Source organism: Cyrtonyx montezumae, unplaced genomic scaffold, assembly GCF_038088225.1.
Source record: "Cyrtonyx montezumae isolate F1298 unplaced genomic scaffold, pur_monq_1.0 scaffold_12, whole genome shotgun sequence".
NCBI lineage: Eukaryota > Metazoa > Chordata > Aves > Galliformes > Odontophoridae > Cyrtonyx > Cyrtonyx montezumae.
The window spans coordinates 1202387-1222371 of NW_027071848.1; the positions used below are offsets into that span (position 1 = coordinate 1202387).

General features: G+C 46.3%; 2 protein-coding genes across 2 annotated transcripts in view; both read right to left on the reverse strand.

Moving 5' to 3' along the window:
- Window positions 1-884: 884 nt before the first annotated feature.
- On the reverse strand, window positions 885-6810 carry CLNS1A (chloride nucleotide-sensitive channel 1A). The gene is made up of 6 exons (XM_065730325.1): window positions 6633-6810; window positions 5110-5246; window positions 3852-3959; window positions 2915-3025; window positions 2467-2640; window positions 885-1210 (listed from the first exon to the last, which is right to left on the reverse strand). Exons 1-6 carry the CDS (start codon window positions 6749-6751, stop codon window positions 1143-1145), a joined length of 717 nt encoding a protein of 238 aa, XP_065586397.1. The 5' UTR covers window positions 6752-6810; the 3' UTR covers window positions 885-1142.
- Window positions 6811-15145: 8335 nt separating this feature from the next.
- RSF1 (remodeling and spacing factor 1) overlaps window positions 15146-19985 on the reverse strand; it is a 51743-nt gene continuing 46903 nt past the window's right edge. The window contains exons 15-16 of the mRNA XM_065729918.1: window positions 18491-18682; window positions 15146-16790 (exon numbers count right to left, since the gene is read on the reverse strand). Of these exons, the coding sequence (XP_065585990.1) occupies window positions 16234-16790; window positions 18491-18682 (749 nt within the window). The 3' untranslated portion in view covers window positions 15146-16233. The remainder of the gene's footprint in view (window positions 16791-18490; window positions 18683-19985) is intronic.

Sequence of the window (19985 nt, forward strand, 5' to 3'; positions counted from 1 at the left end):
ACCACGAGCAGAAATAATCGTAGAGACAGCCGCTGGAGCCAAGCTTTCCATGCAGTATCTAACAGTCACAGCATCCACAGCTGAACAGTTCCCTTAATTTCATAACATGTACTTTATCAAACAAGGCAACTGCTCAGAGGTAGGGCAACCAGAACCTAGATTTTATTTGGAAAAGCTCCTGCACAGAAGAATTAACTACTAAATGAGGACCAACGTCAGGGGCTGAGATAAGTGTGTACTTGGAGCCTTTCAGAACTGCAGGAGTCCAGCAACAAATTACAATAAGCAACAGAGGAGGGAAATGGAGGCAGTCTCTCTCTGCAACAGCCTTCTCCGGGGCTGCAGCCTCTTCCTCAGCGCCACTATAATCTCTTAACTACTTCTAACCACTTCTCACTGGTTGTTCTTCAGCTTTCTTCCCATCTGTGCCCTTTCCTCCTCTGCCCCTTTCCTCTTCCCCCCTGGCTTTTTGCCTTCCACCCCACAAGTTCATTCTCTGGCATTTCAAGTGGGACAGTTCAGAGGTGGAGCGCTGCCATGCACCAGCAGGCACTGCTGAAGCAGAGGAGGGATCCCAGCCCCACTGGGCCTTGCAGCACCCCAGATGAGCTGCTTTTCCTCTCCCACCCAGCACTAGGTGACATGCAGGGTGCTGGGTTGCTCTACCAGGAACAGTTCCTGCTCCACTTACAGAGAAAGAAGAGATGGACTTGCAGTGCTATGGAATATTCAGGTCCCCTGAAAGCCCTGAGAAATCCTGCACATTAAGGGTGAAGCAATGGGTACTGAGGGCAGTAACTTCCCAACACTAATCCAAAATTCATATATCAGCATCCAAAAACATTCAAGATGAAAAAAAAAACACCTACTGAAGAGCTGACCTATCTTCCAGACACACATGCCCACACAGGGTGACAGTTTATACAGGCAGTTTTGGACACCTATGTGACAGACCAGTGAGCATCTTTCTCCCATAACTACAACAACTACAGCCACCTCTTCCTCCTCTAAATTACCATCCTTCTGCTATCACAGGGCATTTCCTGCAGTCACTTTCATTACAGATTAGAGAAGGAAGGCTCTGCAGGACTGAAAAGCTTTGCTGTCAGAAGCAAAAGAACTTACAGCAGCATACGTGCTCCTCAGTGATCAACTTCTGCATCTTCAAACTGCCCTGCCACTGTCGGTGCAATGTCCACCTCCATCCCATCTGGAAAAACAACACACAACAGCCAACACTACACAACACCGCAGACCAGACAGAGGCTGTTGTCATGCACGAGAGAGTGGGTGCCCTCTGCTGACAAGAGACGATCACAGCAGAAAATGCTTTGGTTGAACTTCAGAAAGTGGCCTAAGGAGACACTGAGGTGCTCAATTAACCATCTGTGTTACAAATACAATTCCTTTGTACAGCTTTAGTTAGGCTCAAGCAGAAAGAGGGCAGAAAGCGCCCTCATCAAGCAGCAAGCCAAAAAAAGGCACCAGTGCCCCATGTTACGGTGGAACTGAGCAGCCCAGGGGGTAATAACAAGCACAGAAAACCCAGAATCAGTACTACAGCAAGTAAGGTCAGGATGGCTAATCAAACTGAGCCAGATGGCTCTAAGATAAATGACATGATTACCACTGTTCACTTCTCTTTAATTTTCATGCACTATTTTACCGTTTTCAGTGCATTATTAATACTGTCAAGTGAAAGCAGGGGACAGTGCCATGCAGGGTTTACTCAAGTGGTGGCAAATAGCTGTTTGCATTTCGATGCTTTAGCTCCAAACAGTGAGGAATACACAGCTGTGCTTTCCTGTCTGATAAGGGGGTTTAGGAATAGGTTTAAGATTGACAAAAAAAATCATCAATCTGTGTTTGCAACACCACTTTCAGTTGATATAAATACATTACCTGCAAATTTTCAAATGGAATGAACTGAGTTCCAATCAGATCATCAACTCATGTCTCTTTGCCAGGCTTTCCTTAGACCTCCCTCACCACAGTAAAATATCCTTTGCTTCAGAGCACGCCTCATTCACACCATGGCTTTCTGGCAGCACACACACTTGTGACCAACTGCCAAGGATGAAGTGCAGGAAGAGCAGAGCTCCATCAAAAATCTCTGATGAACACCTTCAGAGCTCACTCAAAACTACAACCACTGGCACCAAACAAATGTGGGCATCAGTTCCACAAAAGGACTGATGGCACCTCCACGGTCACTGAATTCCTCCATGCAGAAAAAATGGCACCCAGGGATGTTCTGCCCTCAATCTGTAACAAACAACATGCTGCATGCAGGACCACTGCCATTTCTATAACCCATGGTTGTGAACAAGAAAACCACTGACACATCCAGCGCAGTTTGCCATCACCCAGCAGCCCAGAAATGGCTCAGTCCTTATGTTCATGGACGCCAGACTGGAGAACCACCACTCTCATGTATTCTTTAGCAAGAAAAAAAAAGTGTCTTACCTTCAAACTCCCTTATGGAGTCTTCTGTTCTCACCCCGGCCATGTTGTACTGACTGCTGACAGACTGGGCCAGCATGCCCTCTAACCTCTCCAGAGTGGCCTGACCTTCTGCTGTTAGATGTGACAGTCCTTCCTCGTACGTGTAGAAGGTCGGGATGTCTCCTTGTTCCAGCTCTGTAGGACAAGGGTTTGTTTCTCACTGGTTCAATAGGACAAAGGACACTTGTGCTGCAAACAGCTCATGAGAACCAGAATATCTGTTGCTGAATTGCAGCAACAGGCCACAGATTTTTTTGTGGATTTCTACGTTTTGTACTGTGCCTGTTGCATAAGAAATGCTTAGGCAAGATGAGTAACATACAAGGAACAGCTTAAGAGAAAACATTCAGATACCACAGAAGTTGTTCCAGGTATCCAAGGTATTTGGAAAGAAACAGCTCGTACGAACCACGGGCCTCGACGTCATACTCGTCGCCTTCGTAGTCGTTGTCTGAATCCTCATCTTCTGGGTCTGGGTGCAGAGCTTGGCATTCACACATTGCTGAAAACATGGCTTCCACTGTACGAGCAAAACAGAATCACCTCAGCAAGCGGCCCAAAAGAGAGACACAACAGCAGTTAGCTTCCAGAGCTTTCAGTCAGCTGCTCCGAAGCATGAGTGCTTGGTAGGGCCAGCACTTCTCAGCTGGGGAGCACCAATTTCAGCTATTATGCTGTCAGAAGCAGCTTCTTAAACTGCTTTTTGATAGCTCCTCTATGTGCATGGGTTGAAAATCCGAAGTCTACTCTGACATTAGGGCACAATTTAAGGTTATGAAGTTTGAAGTCACAGCCGGTGACTTACAAGCAGCTCTCCAGGTCTGTACAGACACGACCTGATTCTGAAAACACAGGGATACCAGAGGGAGCAGTACCAGAAACACATCAAGGCAGCCAGGAGTTGCAGAGGTTTAGAGATAAACCTCCTTTATTTCTCCATTAACACCCACAGGAAGCAGCAAGAAATTCTGGAATGAGCGATACTATTTCTTCAACAGAACTGCCACTGAGCTCATACTCAGCATCATCCAACGAGCAGCAGCCAGGCCAGAGAAAAATCAGGCTTCCTAGATCCAGCCTGGTGCTCCATGCCTGCAACAGCACTCTTCCATCACGTCACTAATGATATAGTTCAGCAGAGGCAACAGCAACAACTCTGTCCGTGGTTACCCACCTCAGGATCCCTTGCAGTGTCTAATACGTCAATAATACTAAAACTTGGATCCAACAACAGGAAGCTCCCCACAGGACGGGGCAGCACCCGGACATTAGCATGTTCCTAATTAAACACTAACGAGACACTGAAGTGTACACATGAAGTGCAACACACCTCCCCCGTCACTTACAGGCTGATTTGTCACTTGGTATGAATCTGAATTCCGCAATTGGTTCGACATCGTCATCGCTGTCTTCCTCCTCCCCTTCAGCCATGGGAGCCTCTTTGGTCTCCTCCTCTTTAGGAAATTCAGATTTAAGAGAAACATGTTTATGTTGTCCAGAAAAAGCCACTTCAATCAGAAACGTGGACACAACCTGTGACAAACAAACCCACTCCCATCCGCACTGCGGGCACAAAAGGTCCTCTCGCAGCACCTTGAAGATCTTGCAGTGCACACAAGAACTCTGTTTTCAATTCAAGGAGCCAAGTTTTCCACAGCATTCATGTGATGTTCTCACGTACTTCAGGACAACTTTTGGTTCAATCCACAATCCTTACTGCTTACCTGCTGCGTGGTTGAGATATGTATACAATCATTCAATTTCTAAACCTGCCCTGCTGCTGTGAGATCAGCCAGATTCCACTCCGGCCTCTCACAGAGGACTGACATCCACAGAGGGCCATACTCAGTTCCTCATGTTCTTAGTAAATCAGCAAGGAGGAGAAGCAGAAAGTCTCCTCACAGCTGCGGGTAAAGCCTTGCTTCCTGACTTCTGTGCACCACACGCTTGAGGAACTGAGCAACAACACGGTGCTCCAATTTCCGTATGAACAAAATCCACACAGAATAGGGCTCACAGCTCGTCCCTTTGTGGCTGGGGACGCTGAACTGACAGCTTCTGAACTGCATGGTTACTTTCTACAGGAAAAGAGGAATACAGTAAGGCTGTTCCACAAAGAGTGGCTTTTATTGCATACAGAACTGGCAACACGAGGAACGGGAAGGAGCCAAGAAGCTGCCAGCCTGCAACCCCAAACAATGGGGCGTCCAAGGAAGCCACCCAACCCCTTTGGAAGTGACCTCCACAGGCTCAGCTTGCTGCTGCTGCTGCTACATTCAGCTCTTCATTTTCTGACTACAACATTATCTGGACTCATTTATTCTGTTAACTATACGAGGTTATCTAATGGGAATGCTGTGAAGATCTATTAAGCTCCACAACGTGAACTACTGTCTACCATTCACATGCTGCAATACCGAAGAATACAGACTGACCATAAGCAAGGGTAAAACTTCAACTCAAATAAGTGTCCTTCAGGGAGATGAAAAAGAAAAGATATCATTTGAGTTAAGCGTTTTAAGTTTTAAAAACCAAAATTCCTTCCCTTTCTGAGGAAGGGATTGTCCATGTGGGTAGGAATCCCAGGCAGCACGTGGGGCTTACCTTCAAACCTGGCGTTCACCATGACATACAGGTGCTCCCAGGGGTATGCATTCAGGTCCCTGGAGACAGCATGTAAGCTTATGGTGGGATAATCCAAGGAGAAGCCAACTCCAGAATTTTCCAGCCATGACAGGCGGCTAAAAAGGGGGTAAAGAAAAAAGGGAAAAAAAAAAGTTTAGAAACCAATAGAGGAATAAAACTACCTAGTTCGCACCTGTCAGAAAGCACACCAAACCCAAAGAATGCTTAATTCTGGGCAAGGCTTTGCTCTCATCTAACCCATGGTGCTGGAACCGTCTTAGCACGAGCTTGCTACAGCACAACTTCAAGCTGAAGGGAACAGTCAACTTTTCTTACAGAACGTGAATGTGAGCACTTTATGAACATCTCGGCTTCATCCCATTTGGATGCAAGATTGAATTTCTCTCCCTGCCTTTTCACTTCCTACTCTCTGTAGACCTCCATCATCCTAAAGATAACTAGAGATTTCAGAGCATCATTTACTGCTCAAACGGCCAAACGTTCTCAATGTCTTTCCTCAAATGCTCAGGGAGTATTTAGGCACTGCTCTCAGACATTGTGTTTGGATTTTGGGTGGTGCTGCATGAAGCCAGGGGTTGTGCTAAGCAATCCCCGAGGGCCCCTTCCAGCTCCTCATATTCTGTGGTTCTATGGGAGCGAACAGAAATACTGAGCAGCAAAAATTAAGGACAAATCCAACGAAAAGGCCATGGACTGCTCCTCACAAAAAACACTGAGAGCGGCGTCCCAGCACTCCCTGAGCTCTGGGGGCCATGCCCACCACCCTCTGGGACAAAGCCTTTTCCTCACCCCCTGACTCTGATGCAGCTCTGTGATTTCATGGATCACAGGTACCCCCAAACCATCTGGGTCCATCATCTGTTGGCTGCCTGCAAGATGCAGACCTCGCTGACATCCACTGAAATCAAGTTAGGAGGAAACTGCGCATCGTACCCATCAGGAGCAGACACTGCACAAACAGGAACCACTGTATCTCAGCCAAATAAGTATTGGGATTCAGGACCAATCCCCCCCAGCAGGGACAGAGCAGCACCACTGAGTCCCAGGGGCTCCAAACTCCTCCAGTAACACTAACCACTCCCGGAGCACCTCAGCCTGAAAGCTTCGTGACATTTCCTTCCTCAGTGCGTGCTTCACACCGCAGCTCTGTTCTAACAGCACTTACCTACTGCAGAAACGTATCAGAGTACTTCTCAAGGAGCAAAGAAAACCATCGCGCCTTAACGAGCAAGCGGGCTCCTCGAGCTTCGAGTTACAAAGGGAATCACAGAACGGTTCGGGCCGGAAGGGCCACGGACACGCACTGCTCCTACGGGCAGCGGTGCCACGGCCTCAGCGCTCTGCGCGAAAGGTTTCCGACCGAACCGTCCCCTCCGCGACCCCAAAAGCGCCGAGCGAAGGGCTCAGGCGCTGCCTCGGCAACGTCTCCCGCAGCGCGTCACGCAACGCGCGCGCAATGACGGGAACACCGCCCCGCGCACCTCTCGGCAATGTAGAGCGTGCCGGCGCCCAGGCTGCGTCCCGCCAGCACCGCTTCCGTGTCGGGCTGCCGGTGGCGGACGCCATCAGCCGGCGGCGGGAACCGCTTCAGAAAACTCATGGCGCAGCCACCGCCGCCTCCTCCTCCTCCTCCTTCTTCCGCCGCCGGAAGCGGAAGTGCCCGCGCTGTCGGCCGCTCTGGATTCTCCTCTATGGCCCGGGAGGACTGTGCGTCAGCGCCGCCATCTTGCGGCCGAGGGCGGGAAGGGAAGGCGGGAAGGGAACGAGGGCTGTGGGGGTGGTTCCGAGCTCTGACCCTCGGAACCGCTGTCAGTGTTCTGACCTTCCCTTCCGTGTCATTAAGTTCAGAAAGTTATTCAGACCAATCGGCTCGCAAAATTATTAACAGAAAGTCTCTATCCTGAGAAGGGAAGGGAGGGGAGAGAAAAGGGGAAGAGGAGAGGAGGGGAGAGGAAGGAAGGAGAGAGGAGAAGAGGGGAAGGGAATAGAGGAGAGGAGGGGAAGGGAAAGGGGGGGAAGCAGAGGAGAAGGGAAGAGGGGAGGGAAGGGGAGGGGAAGGGAAGGGAAGGGAAGGGAAGGGAAGGGAAGGGAAGGGAAGGGAAGGGAAGGGAAGGGAAGGGAAGGGAAGGGAAGGGAAGGGAAGGGAAGGGAAGGGAAGGGAAGGGAGGAGAGAAAAAAAGAGGGGAAGGAGAGAAGAAAGAGGAGAGGAAGGAAGGAAGGAGAAAGAAAGAGAAGAGGGAAGGAAGGACAGGAGGGAGAAAGAAGGAGAAGAGGGGAAGGAAGGAAGGAGAGAGAGAGAGAAAGAGGGGAAGGAAGGAAGGAAAGGGGAAGAGGTGTTAATTTGGAAGGGACCTTCAGAGATCATCTAGTCCGCCTGCCCGACCACTTCATGGCTAATCAGAAGTTGGAGCATCTTAGTGAGGGCGTTATCCAAACGCCTCTTGAATGCTGACAAACTTTTCCATCAAAATACTGAACGCTTTTCCTTCTCTGGCCTTTAGTGGTCATAATTTGGGATAGCAGCAGCTGAAGGAAGAAAATGTGTGAAGAAGCCGGGGATAATGAGAACACTTATGGTTCTTCCTGAGTGCTCTGACACTCCTGTCCATTGAGCTCTTCATACAAATAACAGCCTTGACAGAAATTGAAGTAACTCCCGTAATGAAGTGATATTTAAACCCTATGAGAATTGAGGCAGTAAGTAATGAGGAAGCTGAAGCTTCTCAACCATCTTCGAAGTGTGTCATACTGAGACAATATGGAAGTGCTCACCTTGAAACAAAACGGTAGTTTGTCCCCAAGTGCAGACCAGACAGCAGCAGCTGGTGGAAGAGGTGCAGGTATGTGAAATCCTCGTTCATCACATTTGGTGGCTGGAAATCAGCATTTCTGCTCATGCATCCCTCGTTCCCTGACTTGATAGTCCTCATCTGCCATGGGGACTCTGTAGAGCTTCTGCAGCAGGCTGGAAATGGTCACAGCTCCTTCTGATGGTTTTACGTTAATCTTTCTTGATTGTTGAATGTGATGGAGTGGTAGGGTTGGTTTCTACTCTTACACATGAATGTGAGTGTTTTGTGTGTCACAGACCACCCTTCCAGAAGAGGACAGGTGGTTTAAGCCTAGGTTGGCAGGTTGCTTTTGAGGCCAGGAGGAAAAAGCCACATTCTGGTTTACAAGATGCAGCTGCTTCGTAGGACGGTACCAAGTCCTGAATCTTATGGGGTTCAAGCATGGGTAGGCAGACATCCCTTTAAGTTCACAGACAAAGCAGAACGGCACCATTTGAAAGCTCTTTTCCTCAGCTGTAAGAGCTTAAAAAGGCAACTTCAGATTCACCCCCACGCTGATGAGTGAACGCCGGATGTCCAAGAGGGATCCAGACATGTTCAGAGCCAGGAGGGATCAGCCAGCACCCACCCAGGGTGGAGAAGAGCCATCTTAAGACAGCGCACGGGGCTCACCATGCTTGATTCTCTTCACTACCTGCACGGCACTGCCTGCTGCGGGGTGGTCACACTTCAGTCAGCACACTCAGCCCGCTGAAAAAGCAAATGTTGGCATTTCGTTTCAGTGAAGAGGATGGAGCTCTCGTCACTACTGGGACGTACAGTAGCCTGGCTGTAACCAGGGAAAGGGATCATCAGGCTTCCACGCTTAACGCTGAGAGAAATCACACTTCTCCCAGATCACGCTTCTCTCCGATTTTCTCCTGTTAAGTTGTACAGTGTTATCAGTGTTTATTGCAACAGCCAAGCGTCAGAACATCTACATTTTTGGAGCTTCTCTGCCCACATACATTTAATCTAAATAAAGGAACCTAGCTCCTCTTCCTAGTATCACGTGGAAACCTCAGGGACGTCTGCTTACAAAGCCGAGCTGGGGACTGTGGGCTGCAAGTGGCTGTGCCAAGAAGCACTGCTATGTGGCAGATGGGCCCTCACCTGCAAGAATTCACCACTGCACTTCTGTAATTACGCCACTCCCCTGGCAAATGAAATGCACGTTGTAGTCTCAAGTGAACGCTGAACTCCATCCACGCTGCTGGTTTTTGTCCGCTGACTACAACATCACTCTGAAGTCAAGATATAAAAATAGAGAGAGGATACATTAAAAACCATTACAGCGGCAAAAATAATTCCATCACATCTTCCTCGTTGTCAGTCAGAGCTGGACAAGGAGAGGGAAACTCGATTTTAACAAAACCAACACCGAACACGAATTCTCCATCCCCATGGTGGGCACTGAGCCACTGCTGGAGAAACACTGCCGCCATTTCTCGGTGAGTACATCGAAAGAAATCCCTCCTGGGTGGCCACGGGTGATCATCATTAAAAAGCACTCCTCACTTCGATACACATTATACTTTGTACATCAAGTTATTTCAATTTTTTTTTTATTATGACAATTTACATGTCATATTTATATGAAAGAAATGACAGTAGATATTATAACAAAAAACATTATGAAAGAAAAGTTACACAATTAGGCCTACAAGCTATAAAATGGCTTCAGGCCCAGCTTATACACAAAGAGTTCTGACCAGACTGTAGTGAGACAACGCTGAACAATTCATTAACAAAAATATTGGCACCAGCCTTAACATTTTTTTTTTTTACTTCATTTACAAGGAATACAGTATTTAAACAGTTGTGTACTGCAAATCTAAAAACATCAGCTGTCATTAAACTGCAGTTAACCCTTTCAGCACTGAGGCCAGCATGACTTCCATTTTAAAAAGTTTCAATGCATCGCGTTTCACGTGCACGTGGTATTTCTGGTGAGGGGGGGGAAGGACGGTGAAAGCACCGCCCAACATATGTGCAACGACAACAATTCCAGTTTTCTCAGCATCTCTCTCCCCACCTCCCAAACACACTGTGTGTGTCCCCTCGGTCCTTTCCCTTTGATATCGTAGCAAGTCATGATGGAAGAGATCGAAAATCAAGGTTCAGGGCTCCGAAATGCACGGGTTAAGCTCTGCAAAGAGCTCGGCTCGTGGGACTTGTAGAGAAAGGAAAGAAAAACGAGGCCAACTGTGAACAAGGCCGATGTTAAGGAACTCCACATTTCCTTGTGAACACACCAACAGCACACAGGAGTAAGACAAGACTGCATTTCGTGTAAGTACATCTCAGATTTTAACCTATCTGGCAGTTTTGATCTAATTGTCACAGAAATTGAACGACAGCCATTCCTGGCAAATCCACCCAGTGTTTGTCTGCCTAAAACTCTGCGCCTGTTTGAGAACCATACTGACAAAGTTAATGCCATCTCATGGCTGCTGTGAATCTATGAAGCAGGGCTAGCAGCTAGCGACCTGACCGGCGTGAAAACAAACTGTTCTAATGCAGGTTAGGGGGAGGAGTACCATTTTAATGAATATAGCATAGGAATAAGATACTGTACAAGATTTCAGAGTCCATATAATAAGTATGAAATGGAAAACTAAACAAGGTATACAGCTGCATGGTTTGATTTCCTTTTCTACCACTAACTTGAGTAGCAGATTAGTATCTATTAAGGACTTTTAACTAACAAATGGTGCACTGGTAACGAGGCCTATCTTATGTTTTAGTAGAAGGACTTTATCCCCTTAGGATCATTTAAGTCAAGTTCTGACAGACTAATCTAAGTATCACTAATCAGTTTAGTTGTGTGGGACATAAGAGGAACAAAGGAACCTGCGCGGACCCAAACCAACATCCCCAGAGGCCAACATTGTCACAGTACTCTGCGGACTGATCCTGATCTTCTCCATGTCCGTGCTGTGCTGGTGGGACCGCTCCCTCAAGGAAAGAGACCGCAAACAGCTTTTCCTGTTGCTCTGAAGATCACGATGAGAAAAGGAGGGTGTCGCGACGACTCTCTTACACAGAGACCTTCCATTTGAAATGCAGTCGTTATGGGTCAAATCAGAAGCAGTTTTTAGGCCTGTCCGAGACCTGTCTTGCAAACTGCATGGGCTTGCATCCACATTTTTCCATACCGCTTCCCTCCACCCATTCCCCATCTCCTGTTAGTGGAAAGAGCATTCCAGCAGCAGGAGAAACCGACTCGGTCTGCACCTGGGGAACCAGTGAGACTGACTATACACAAAGTGCTGCGAAGTGCACGAAGTAAACCAACTGAAAGAACAGAGCAACTCCATCCTTCAGTTTTCCTTAGTAACCTTTGGGGTTATATGTAGCATTTGCAGACACACCTGCCTTCATTAAGCACGTGCCCTCTAACTGCTATATCATCCCCTGTCCTGATCTCAAGCTCAGGCGTGGGGTGCCAGCATTTACAAATGATAGTCAGAAACCCGAGCTGTAGGACTTGCTTTAATCGCAGTTATAGCCGGAGCCTTTACGCTGCATCCTCAATTATAAAAACTTACTATCTACTTAGAGTGTCCTATTCTTTCTCCCAGAAGCTGTACACTTTTTTTTTTTAAGTAAGTGTCATACTAAGCAATATACATCATCTGCAATATACAAAATAAGTTAAATCATTCCGAAGCATCGGGATAAACAACTCCCAAGCACACGCTTTCACCGTCCGGAACTGTCTCAGTGAGTTACACCTAACCTAAAATAAGAGCTTGGTAAGTGATGCACATTTCCAGAAGTGACCAGTAATCCCCAGTACCCCGACTGCTGCCCGTCCAGCTTCAGGTGTTAAGTATTTCTGAAGCCAGAGTGTTTCGTGAGGTCCCCAACTCTAAAGCGTTAAAAAACGTTCAAAGAGAATTCTGATTACTTCAGGATACGCTGGATGAAGAGCAAGTACTGTTTCTGTTGGATTTTTCATTTTCCATCTCCTGACATTTTAAGTGATACAGTCCTACCCCACGTATTCTAGAATGGGGAGGAAGAAAAGGAAGATCCCAGGAAACGTGGGCTTCATCCCGCACATCCTCATTTCAGACAGCAGTCCTGAATGCTCACAGATGCTTTAAACACTGGAGTTGCAGAACTGTGCTCTTTCTGCATGAATTGCTGAGTTTTCCACACCATATTCGACAGATTTTTTTTTCCAGGTAGTTTCCATTTGAAGATATTTGGTATTTTTACATGTATTTATACACAGAAAGATTATATATACCCAATGAACTGAAAGAAAATGTAAGTACACATCTAGGGTGCGCGCTGGATGCTTAACACAAACCAGTGGATAGCAGTCACTGCACACATACCGAGTCCAATTCTCCAGGCCTACGTGTTGCCATTTTGAGCTGGATGATATGAATCCCTTATCACCAAAACCCCTCGCTTTTCACTTAAAAAACAAAGAAAATGTTGGTGAAAATACGCAGTGAGACAACTCAACTGAAAGTTTCATCAGCTCCCACTGCCGCAAGATTAACTGAGACACTGTAATCCACAGAAATCTCAAGGTGACATACTTATGAATGGGCAATTTAGAGAAAAAGCATGTTTCTCTCACGTGCCATTAGAACAGAACAATCCTTTCATCAAACGAAAAAGGAAGGCACAGTAATTTCATAACCTAAGTTAACATTTATGAAGTCAAACTGTCCAACAGCTCAGAGAGTTTGTTGTTCAGTACTTGTCTTACTACAAGCCTTCAACATAAGGATTTTTTTTTTTTTTTTGGTAGCTCGGTGATGTTGCTTTCCATTTTTAAATGAAGGTTTAGAAGATTCAATAACCAGAGGACAGCAACTGCAATGAAATTTTGCCTTCTTCATTCCCCCACCCTTCTGGTTGGATTCACGCACTGCATTTCTTAGCTCAATGTCCATACTTTGCACATTACGTCCCATCCTTTGTCTCTGCGGCACCTGAAAACATCCATTCCCCAACTGAGCTTATAGTTCCTCCCCTTCTCCAGTGTTTACGACTCACACAGCCCACAGAAATCAATTCACCTTCTTCCTGGTCACTTATACTCCGGAGGATCTGCAGTTAAAAAAGACAACAGCTTTTGGTAACAACCTGTGTGCAACAAACGGGAGATCTCCAAATGAACTCCCTCAGTGCTCAGCCACGAGGTGCTCCTTCTTCTGCCATTCAGTCCATTGTGTGACAAACCCCTGGCCAACTGTATTCTGTTTCTCACACGCCCTGAACTTCTGTTAGCCCAAAGCCACACCTGAAGATGAGCAGTCTGACGCATGACTTCTGATCTCATGGTGAGTACAGAAGAGCACCAGCTGCTACGGCCATAACACCTGGAGGACATTTCCACTCTGGGATCACATACATGGAACACAGCAGCACGAGCCCTGCGTGGCTGCCGGTCGGCCTCGTGTCTGAAAACATCTTCCCAAACAGATTTACATTTCCCACCTCACTGAGGCCTCAGACAGGAGAGAAGGTGGAAGTTATAAAGTGCTAAGCTCTGTACGACACCTAGACAGATTTTCCTTGCACAGTATTCCCCCTGGTCTAACAGGACCTCGGGGTCATGAGGGGACAAAGCCATCCCAGCTATCACAGGCGACTGCTTAAAACATGGAAGGACTGTTCTGTAAAACTGACCAAGAGAAAGTAACAACCTGTCTGTCTACACTGGTAAAACTTGACGCTCTTGACATAAAATTCAATGCTCCACTTCTGCTTTTTGGTCTCCTACATCACTCCCGAACACAGTGCTCAATTTCTTCCCAGTTGGTATATTCACTATTTTAACTGCTTTGTATTTTCCTACATTGTCAATGACTCACCCACTACGTACCCAACATTTGGGGCTGACTGCAAGCAAGAACGTTTGCTACGGCGCCGGTCAGATCAGAAAAGGCTCCATCTGGCAGCAAAAAAGATGATGGCACTGCCAAAACAAACGGGAAGTCGCTGGTTGCACAGTGCTGCTGCATGGGAATCAAGACAGTTTGCACTGCAAATATTTAAAATGCTCAGCTATTATTAACATTAGAACGTGGAAGCCATATGTCCTCGCTTGTTTTAAAACACGAGTATATTAGAAATGTAGAAGCACTACATTTATGCATCACCTAGGCAAAGAAAAACATTGCAGTAGCTAAAATGCTACATACTCTTTTCAGAACGTTCTAGACCTCTGTGGCTTTTCACTACCCTGACTTAAAACCTGCAGAGAGATAAAACCTGTGGAGAGATATTTAATTTTTAATGGCATTCAATTCTCATTAAGAGTGTGATTTAATCACAAACTTGCTTAGCACGGCAGATAACGAACGAGTTCTCTCTCTCTTGCAGCTCTGACGATTCTAGTTTTAGATGTGCACTGCTAGAACCCAATGCAGTAACAGACACGGAGTGGTTCTGATAGAACTCATGGAGAGAGAGGTGGGGAAACAAAACCAAGACTGTCCAGGACACAAGTAGGTATTTGTGGATCTAAGTTTTCTAGAGAGGTATTTAGTAAAGGCCTAACGCCGGTTTTAGTAGAAGAAAACAGAAGTGCTTCATGACTGACTAGTAAATACAATATAATGGAAGGGAATCAGGTGGGGCAGGAGAGGATAACTCACTCCTCAGTGGCAGCAGCAGTTTTGGTGCATCCATTGCCGGCAATGGACATCAACACCAGTCAAACATCCAAATCTCAGAGCAAAAGGAGGAACAGATGTGACCTTTTGGGATTTCATCATTTGGCAGATCTTTTTCAGCCGTCTGTGTGCTACACCATGTACAAATGCTTGGCCTGCATCTCAATTCTGAACAAAGAGAAAACTCAAGGCTGCACAGAGCAAACTTCAGCTCCGTGCTTTCTTACATGCCCGCATTTGTTTGGGGTTATTTTTTTTTTCTTTTCAAATGAAAGCACGTTTCACTTCAGGCCCACTTCAAAGCTGATGAGATGTCTCAGAGTTGAGTGTTTTCTCAGAAATACTGCCTACTTGAAATCAGTTTGGTCACGTGACGATTATTAAAACATATTTTAAGAAAATTCTAACGGCCAACGGCCAACACTACATTCAAAACCTGCTAATACATCCAGGCAGATAAGTAAAACCGAAACAAAAACACACACAAACCCCAAACAGAAAACCTCCAAAAGGAAAACTGTTCCATTTGTTTACTTCAATTTGAAGTAGATACTCAGGACATGAATGGAGCAGCCACGGTTTATTGGAAAATCCCTCCATCCTTTGGTGCGCCGTGATTCTGTGGTCAGAGCGGTTTGCACAGACGCGTTCAGTTCAGAACACTCCAACAGAAGGTGAAACCCACGCGGCCAGACAGCTGCTGCAGGATTCCTGTGTCTGTACAAGTCTGCAGCACGTCAAGATGCCATCCCGTTCACAGACCAACTTCACATCAATGCGTCCTCCCACTAGACACCGTGCACAGAAGACCATCTGATGAACTGCTCGTGAGATAGCTTTATCAACTCATCGCTAGCATGTTTCAACTGTCAAAAACTTCATTACAGTACACTTTACTGTACAAACACTTTGAAGGATGTTTATTAGGAAAGTCTGCAAGTCATAATGGATAGTAGAGTTCTTGTTTATGGTACCTTCTTGGCCTCAAAGTAATTCTGTTTGCCTCCAGTATTAAAATCAAACTGCTTCCATGAAGGTGATTACTAATGAGCTATGGCATGTTAACCTACAACTCACAAAATGCGACAGTACAGACGTTAAATTTGAGACTGTCTGTTAAGTTGTAATCTAAGTTGTGAACATTTAAATATAATATATATCTCATATGAAAAAGCTAAAGCACAAGTGCTTCTGCACCCCGCCCACCCCTTGAGCCAAACCCACCCCAAGTTCCGGTTTGGGCCCTGACTGATTTGGAATGCTTTCTTAGGCCACCCATTTCCACAAATTTGTATGCACTCAGGAAATATAAAGCCAAAAATATACAAATCTCTTGTTGTGATAAGGTTTTTGTGAGTGAAATTACCCAGGACCATGGACTTGGAAGGAGAAAGGAGGGGAGGGGTAAGAGAGGGAATTTACAGCAATTCTTCTTCAAAGTTCAAAACTGGTCACTTCACAGAAAGACTGCAGGACTGGTGAAATTCTTGCTTCTAAAAAGTGATACTGTAGTGGAGAATTTTCTAGGAAAAATAAAACAGCTTTTAATAACTGGCCCGCTGGTATGAGCTACCGTGGAATAAATTAGCACAAAAACGGAAGTCTTATAACTGTTCACTGTTACAGACGTAATCAACAAGGTCAGTCACTCTCAAAAGTTCATCTTCATCTTCCTCTGGCCCTACCGCTTCCTGCCCGCTCCCCGTCCCGTTGGGCGCCAGGCTGGCACTGGCTGCGCTGTCCTTGGGGGCCTGGGTCTTCTCACTCGGTTTGCCAATCAAGTTCTCAATGGTTTTACCTGGGCTCTGTCCGTTGGTGGAAGGCAAGTCCACCAAGCTGTAGTCCAAAGGGCTCTCTACTTTTCCTACGTTATCAAAGTCATCTTCATCATCACTTTCTATCCGATAGCAGTGCTTCTTGGTGTTGTCTTGAGGGGCCTGCGGTGCTGGCAGCTTACTGGCAGGGTTCTCTGCCTCATCGTTGGCATTTTCGCAGTTGTCTTCGTCGTCTGTTTCGATTCGATTGAGCCGTTTGCGGACAGGCCTCTCTTCATCTTCCTCTTCCTCGGAGTAGTCGTCCGTACTTCGCCGACGTTTTCGAATCAATCGCTTCGACTCCTTTGTGGAATCGTCATCTTCGGAGTTCTTGGATGCGAAGCTCTCTGGAATAAGCAGCAGACTTAAAGCCGTTAGCAAATCTGAGCGCATGCAAAACAGCCACACTCCTACTTTTTCACGTTTCACACTCTGTCTCTCAGCACACACGTTTCAGTCTCCTTCCTCAGACCCCCAACCACGTCAGAACGCTTGCATACTTCTCACATTCTAAAGAAACTGCTCAAAAGCAAAGTCCAGCAAATCTGCTCTCAGCCTGAGCATTACCGGAGGCTCTGGAGGCCTCTGCTAGGAGTCAGAAGTGCTAATTACATCAGGAACAACACAACTTCACACCCTTCCTGAAACTGAGGGCCCTTTGTGGAGCCAGGAGATGGACTCAAGGACCCTCATGGGTCTCTTCCAACTTGGAATATTCTATGCTTCTATGGAATAATGGCTGCGCTACCTTCAGAATAGGTATTCACATGCATACAACCACATTATCTTCCCCCCTCTAAACTCTACAGGAATCCATTCTTTCAAAGCACGTGAACACTGTTTGAACGTGGCTGGAAGGCTGCTGCCCCTCGGTGGAAGGCCTTTTCCTTGCAAACTGGCTTAGGTGAGAAAAGACGGACTGAAAAATCAAACACCATTAGCTTTCTCCTTGCAATTTCCATTAGAAATGCATGCAAATTGTCATTTTTAAAGGTATTATCACTGTAGGTTCAGGTTGCTTGAGAATCTGCCAGAGTTCCAGTATTTTCAATGCAATTACATTTCCATTAACTGTTACATACTTTCTAACACATTAAAACCGTGGGAAACTACTGGAAGGTACCAAATGGCGTTGGGTTCAGTATGCAAAAAGCCAGTACCAAAACCACCTGAGGAAATGGGTTTCCATGTACAAAAGACACCATCAATCAGGCATTGTTTAAAGTCACATGTGCAGGCAGCAAAAAAAAAAGTCAGCCACCATACAGCAGATCGTGAGCAGGCAGCCTATATATCCTATTTCTGAGCACAGACTGCACATTGAAGAGTAAGATCAAGTCGTCAAGATCCCATACGGTTGCATTACAGACTCGTTTCCCTTCGTGGAGGAGGATCCTGTAACACTCCACAGGCTCAGGCCAGCACTCCCAAAACTTACCTACACATCAGGGGTGCTCAATCTGCACGGCAGTTTTTCTGAGGAGCCCTGGCACCTGCAGCAGCCTGTAATGCTCAGCACGCCTCAGTGCCACGCGGACTGTTGTCATGAGCTGGGCAGCAGAACTCAAAGGGCCCAAAGGCGGTGGCTGTGTTCGTACAAGCTCATTTTGTATCTAAACACACACTGGTGGCTCATGAAGTGACTGAAACTACTCTGAGCAGGTATTCTGTATCATACACACCCACACTTATTGCAGCACCTTCAAACAGGAGACTGCAGAGGGACTGGAAAAGGCTGAACGACCACGAGGGATGTCAGGTGGCATATCTCCCTACACAAACACAGTCAGGGCACCAGAGGGCAAAAAAGAACCTTTAAACATTCATGGAGAAGACTCTGTGGCCTATTCACTGAGAAGTGGCAAAACTGATATTAATTATAGTTCTGAAATGCCACCACTCATTGCCACATTTCACAAGGAATCAGTTTCTGAGAAACGTAATTGTAGAAAATAAATTCTCTGGGCATCTCTGAGGTACACACAGTTTTCTCCTTCGGTTAATGCAGACACACAGCAGCTCCTGCAAACCAGACTGTGTATTTTACCTTCGCTATCTGAAGTGGAGAGCCTGCGTTTATGAACTCTTCTTAACTCCTTCCCGTATCGGACACTCTTCTGAGAGCCATCGCTTTCTGAATCCTCCTTGTAGTTAACTTGCCTCTTCTGATTCCTTCTTGATCTTCTCCTCCTGGTTTCCAGGTAATCGTCGTCACTATAATCTGTGTAATCACCACTCTCTGTACAGAAGAAAACAGCCGTGTCTGTTATTCCATTCAGACAAAACTGCACTATTCAGGTAAGCTTTAGACCAGCACTGAGAAAACAGGGCACACGTTTCCAGCAGAGGAAGGCCTCAGTAGCCCGACCTGTCCCAGGCTCACTCATCAGTTCCCCTTTCACTGCCAGCAGAGAATTGTTTACTTTTAAAACACCTCCTCACAAATCTTTCTCCATCAGTCTCCCTCAGAGCAGGTTTTCTTCCCGTGTTTTTGCTCCCTACGGTGCCAAAGATGTTTCCTCTACAGTTCCTGACAGTTGATGACATAACAAGTTACCACTTCCACTGGAAAGCCCCTTCTGTGGTTTTTTTTTCCAACTGAAATACATTGCACTCTGCTTAAGTAATTCTCAGAACAGGTAGATGAATAGAAACAGAGAAACAAGGAGAATCCGGGGAACACCTGACGTTGGAGTACTGAATCATTTACAACAAATCCAGCTTTTAAAGATGGCTTACAACGGAAACTATGGAGAAGAAACTCACCACCATCCTCAGTTCTGCCCTGGACTGCCACAGCTAGTGGCTTTAAGAACTGAACGTGTTTACATTTTCAACAGTTAGCATCAGCTCTGAGTCAACTTCTGCTGCTTTTCCACTGAGCCATGCCAGAGCAATCATCCTGAGAGCACAGTGCATTTCTGTATGCAACCCAAACTGTTCTACAGTTACTGACACGAGCGACAGATCAAAGCAGCAATCCTCTTTACCTCCTAAAATATTACAGAAAGGGTCACAGCAAGGCAATGAAACACTGCCTTCAAAAAAGATCTCCCTTCTCTGGAGTCTGAAAGCAAAGCCACTTCACAGGGAACATTACTTCCTTAGCTCAAAACAGAGCTCAGGCAGGATCCTGAGGATGGTAACAGGGGTAAAGAAAAAGCAGTTAGGAATGTGCAGTTAGACAACTATGGAATTATGTTGGAACTGGTGGGGCAAGGCTCTACCAACCACCACTGTGCTGCATTCAGTGCTTCCTCTTCCTGCTCTTTTTTTAAACAGGATGCTTCTGATGGTACAGAATGATCTTCTCTCAGATACGTGTTCACAAAGAAACAGATTTGCTCGTAGGAATTACAGAGTAGATGGCCAAACTCTTTGGATCCTCTAGCTTCTGCAAAGATCTTCATTACTAACTGCTGACATTTAGTGCAGTGGTGCATTCAGCACAGGAAGACAGCAACAACTGCAGGTGCATGTGGCTATCTTCATCTGTCCATGCATTAACTCTCCTTTGGGAATGCCAGCACCTCAAATCAACC

Excerpts from the sequence above, each read along its gene's own strand:
- CLNS1A (XM_065730325.1), bottom strand. The coding sequence starts at position 6,751 with ATGAGTTTTCTGAAGCGGTTCCCGCCGCCGGCTGATGGCGTCCGCCAC. Across the intron at positions 3,026-3,851 it reads ACCAAGTGACAAATCAGCCT|TGGAAGCCATGTTTTCAGCA; the intron begins GTAAGTGACGGG and ends TTGCTCGTACAG. Across the intron at positions 1,211-2,466 it reads CTCCATAAGGGAGTTTGAAG|ATGGGATGGAGGTGGACATT; the intron begins GTAAGACACTTT and ends TTGTTTTTCCAG.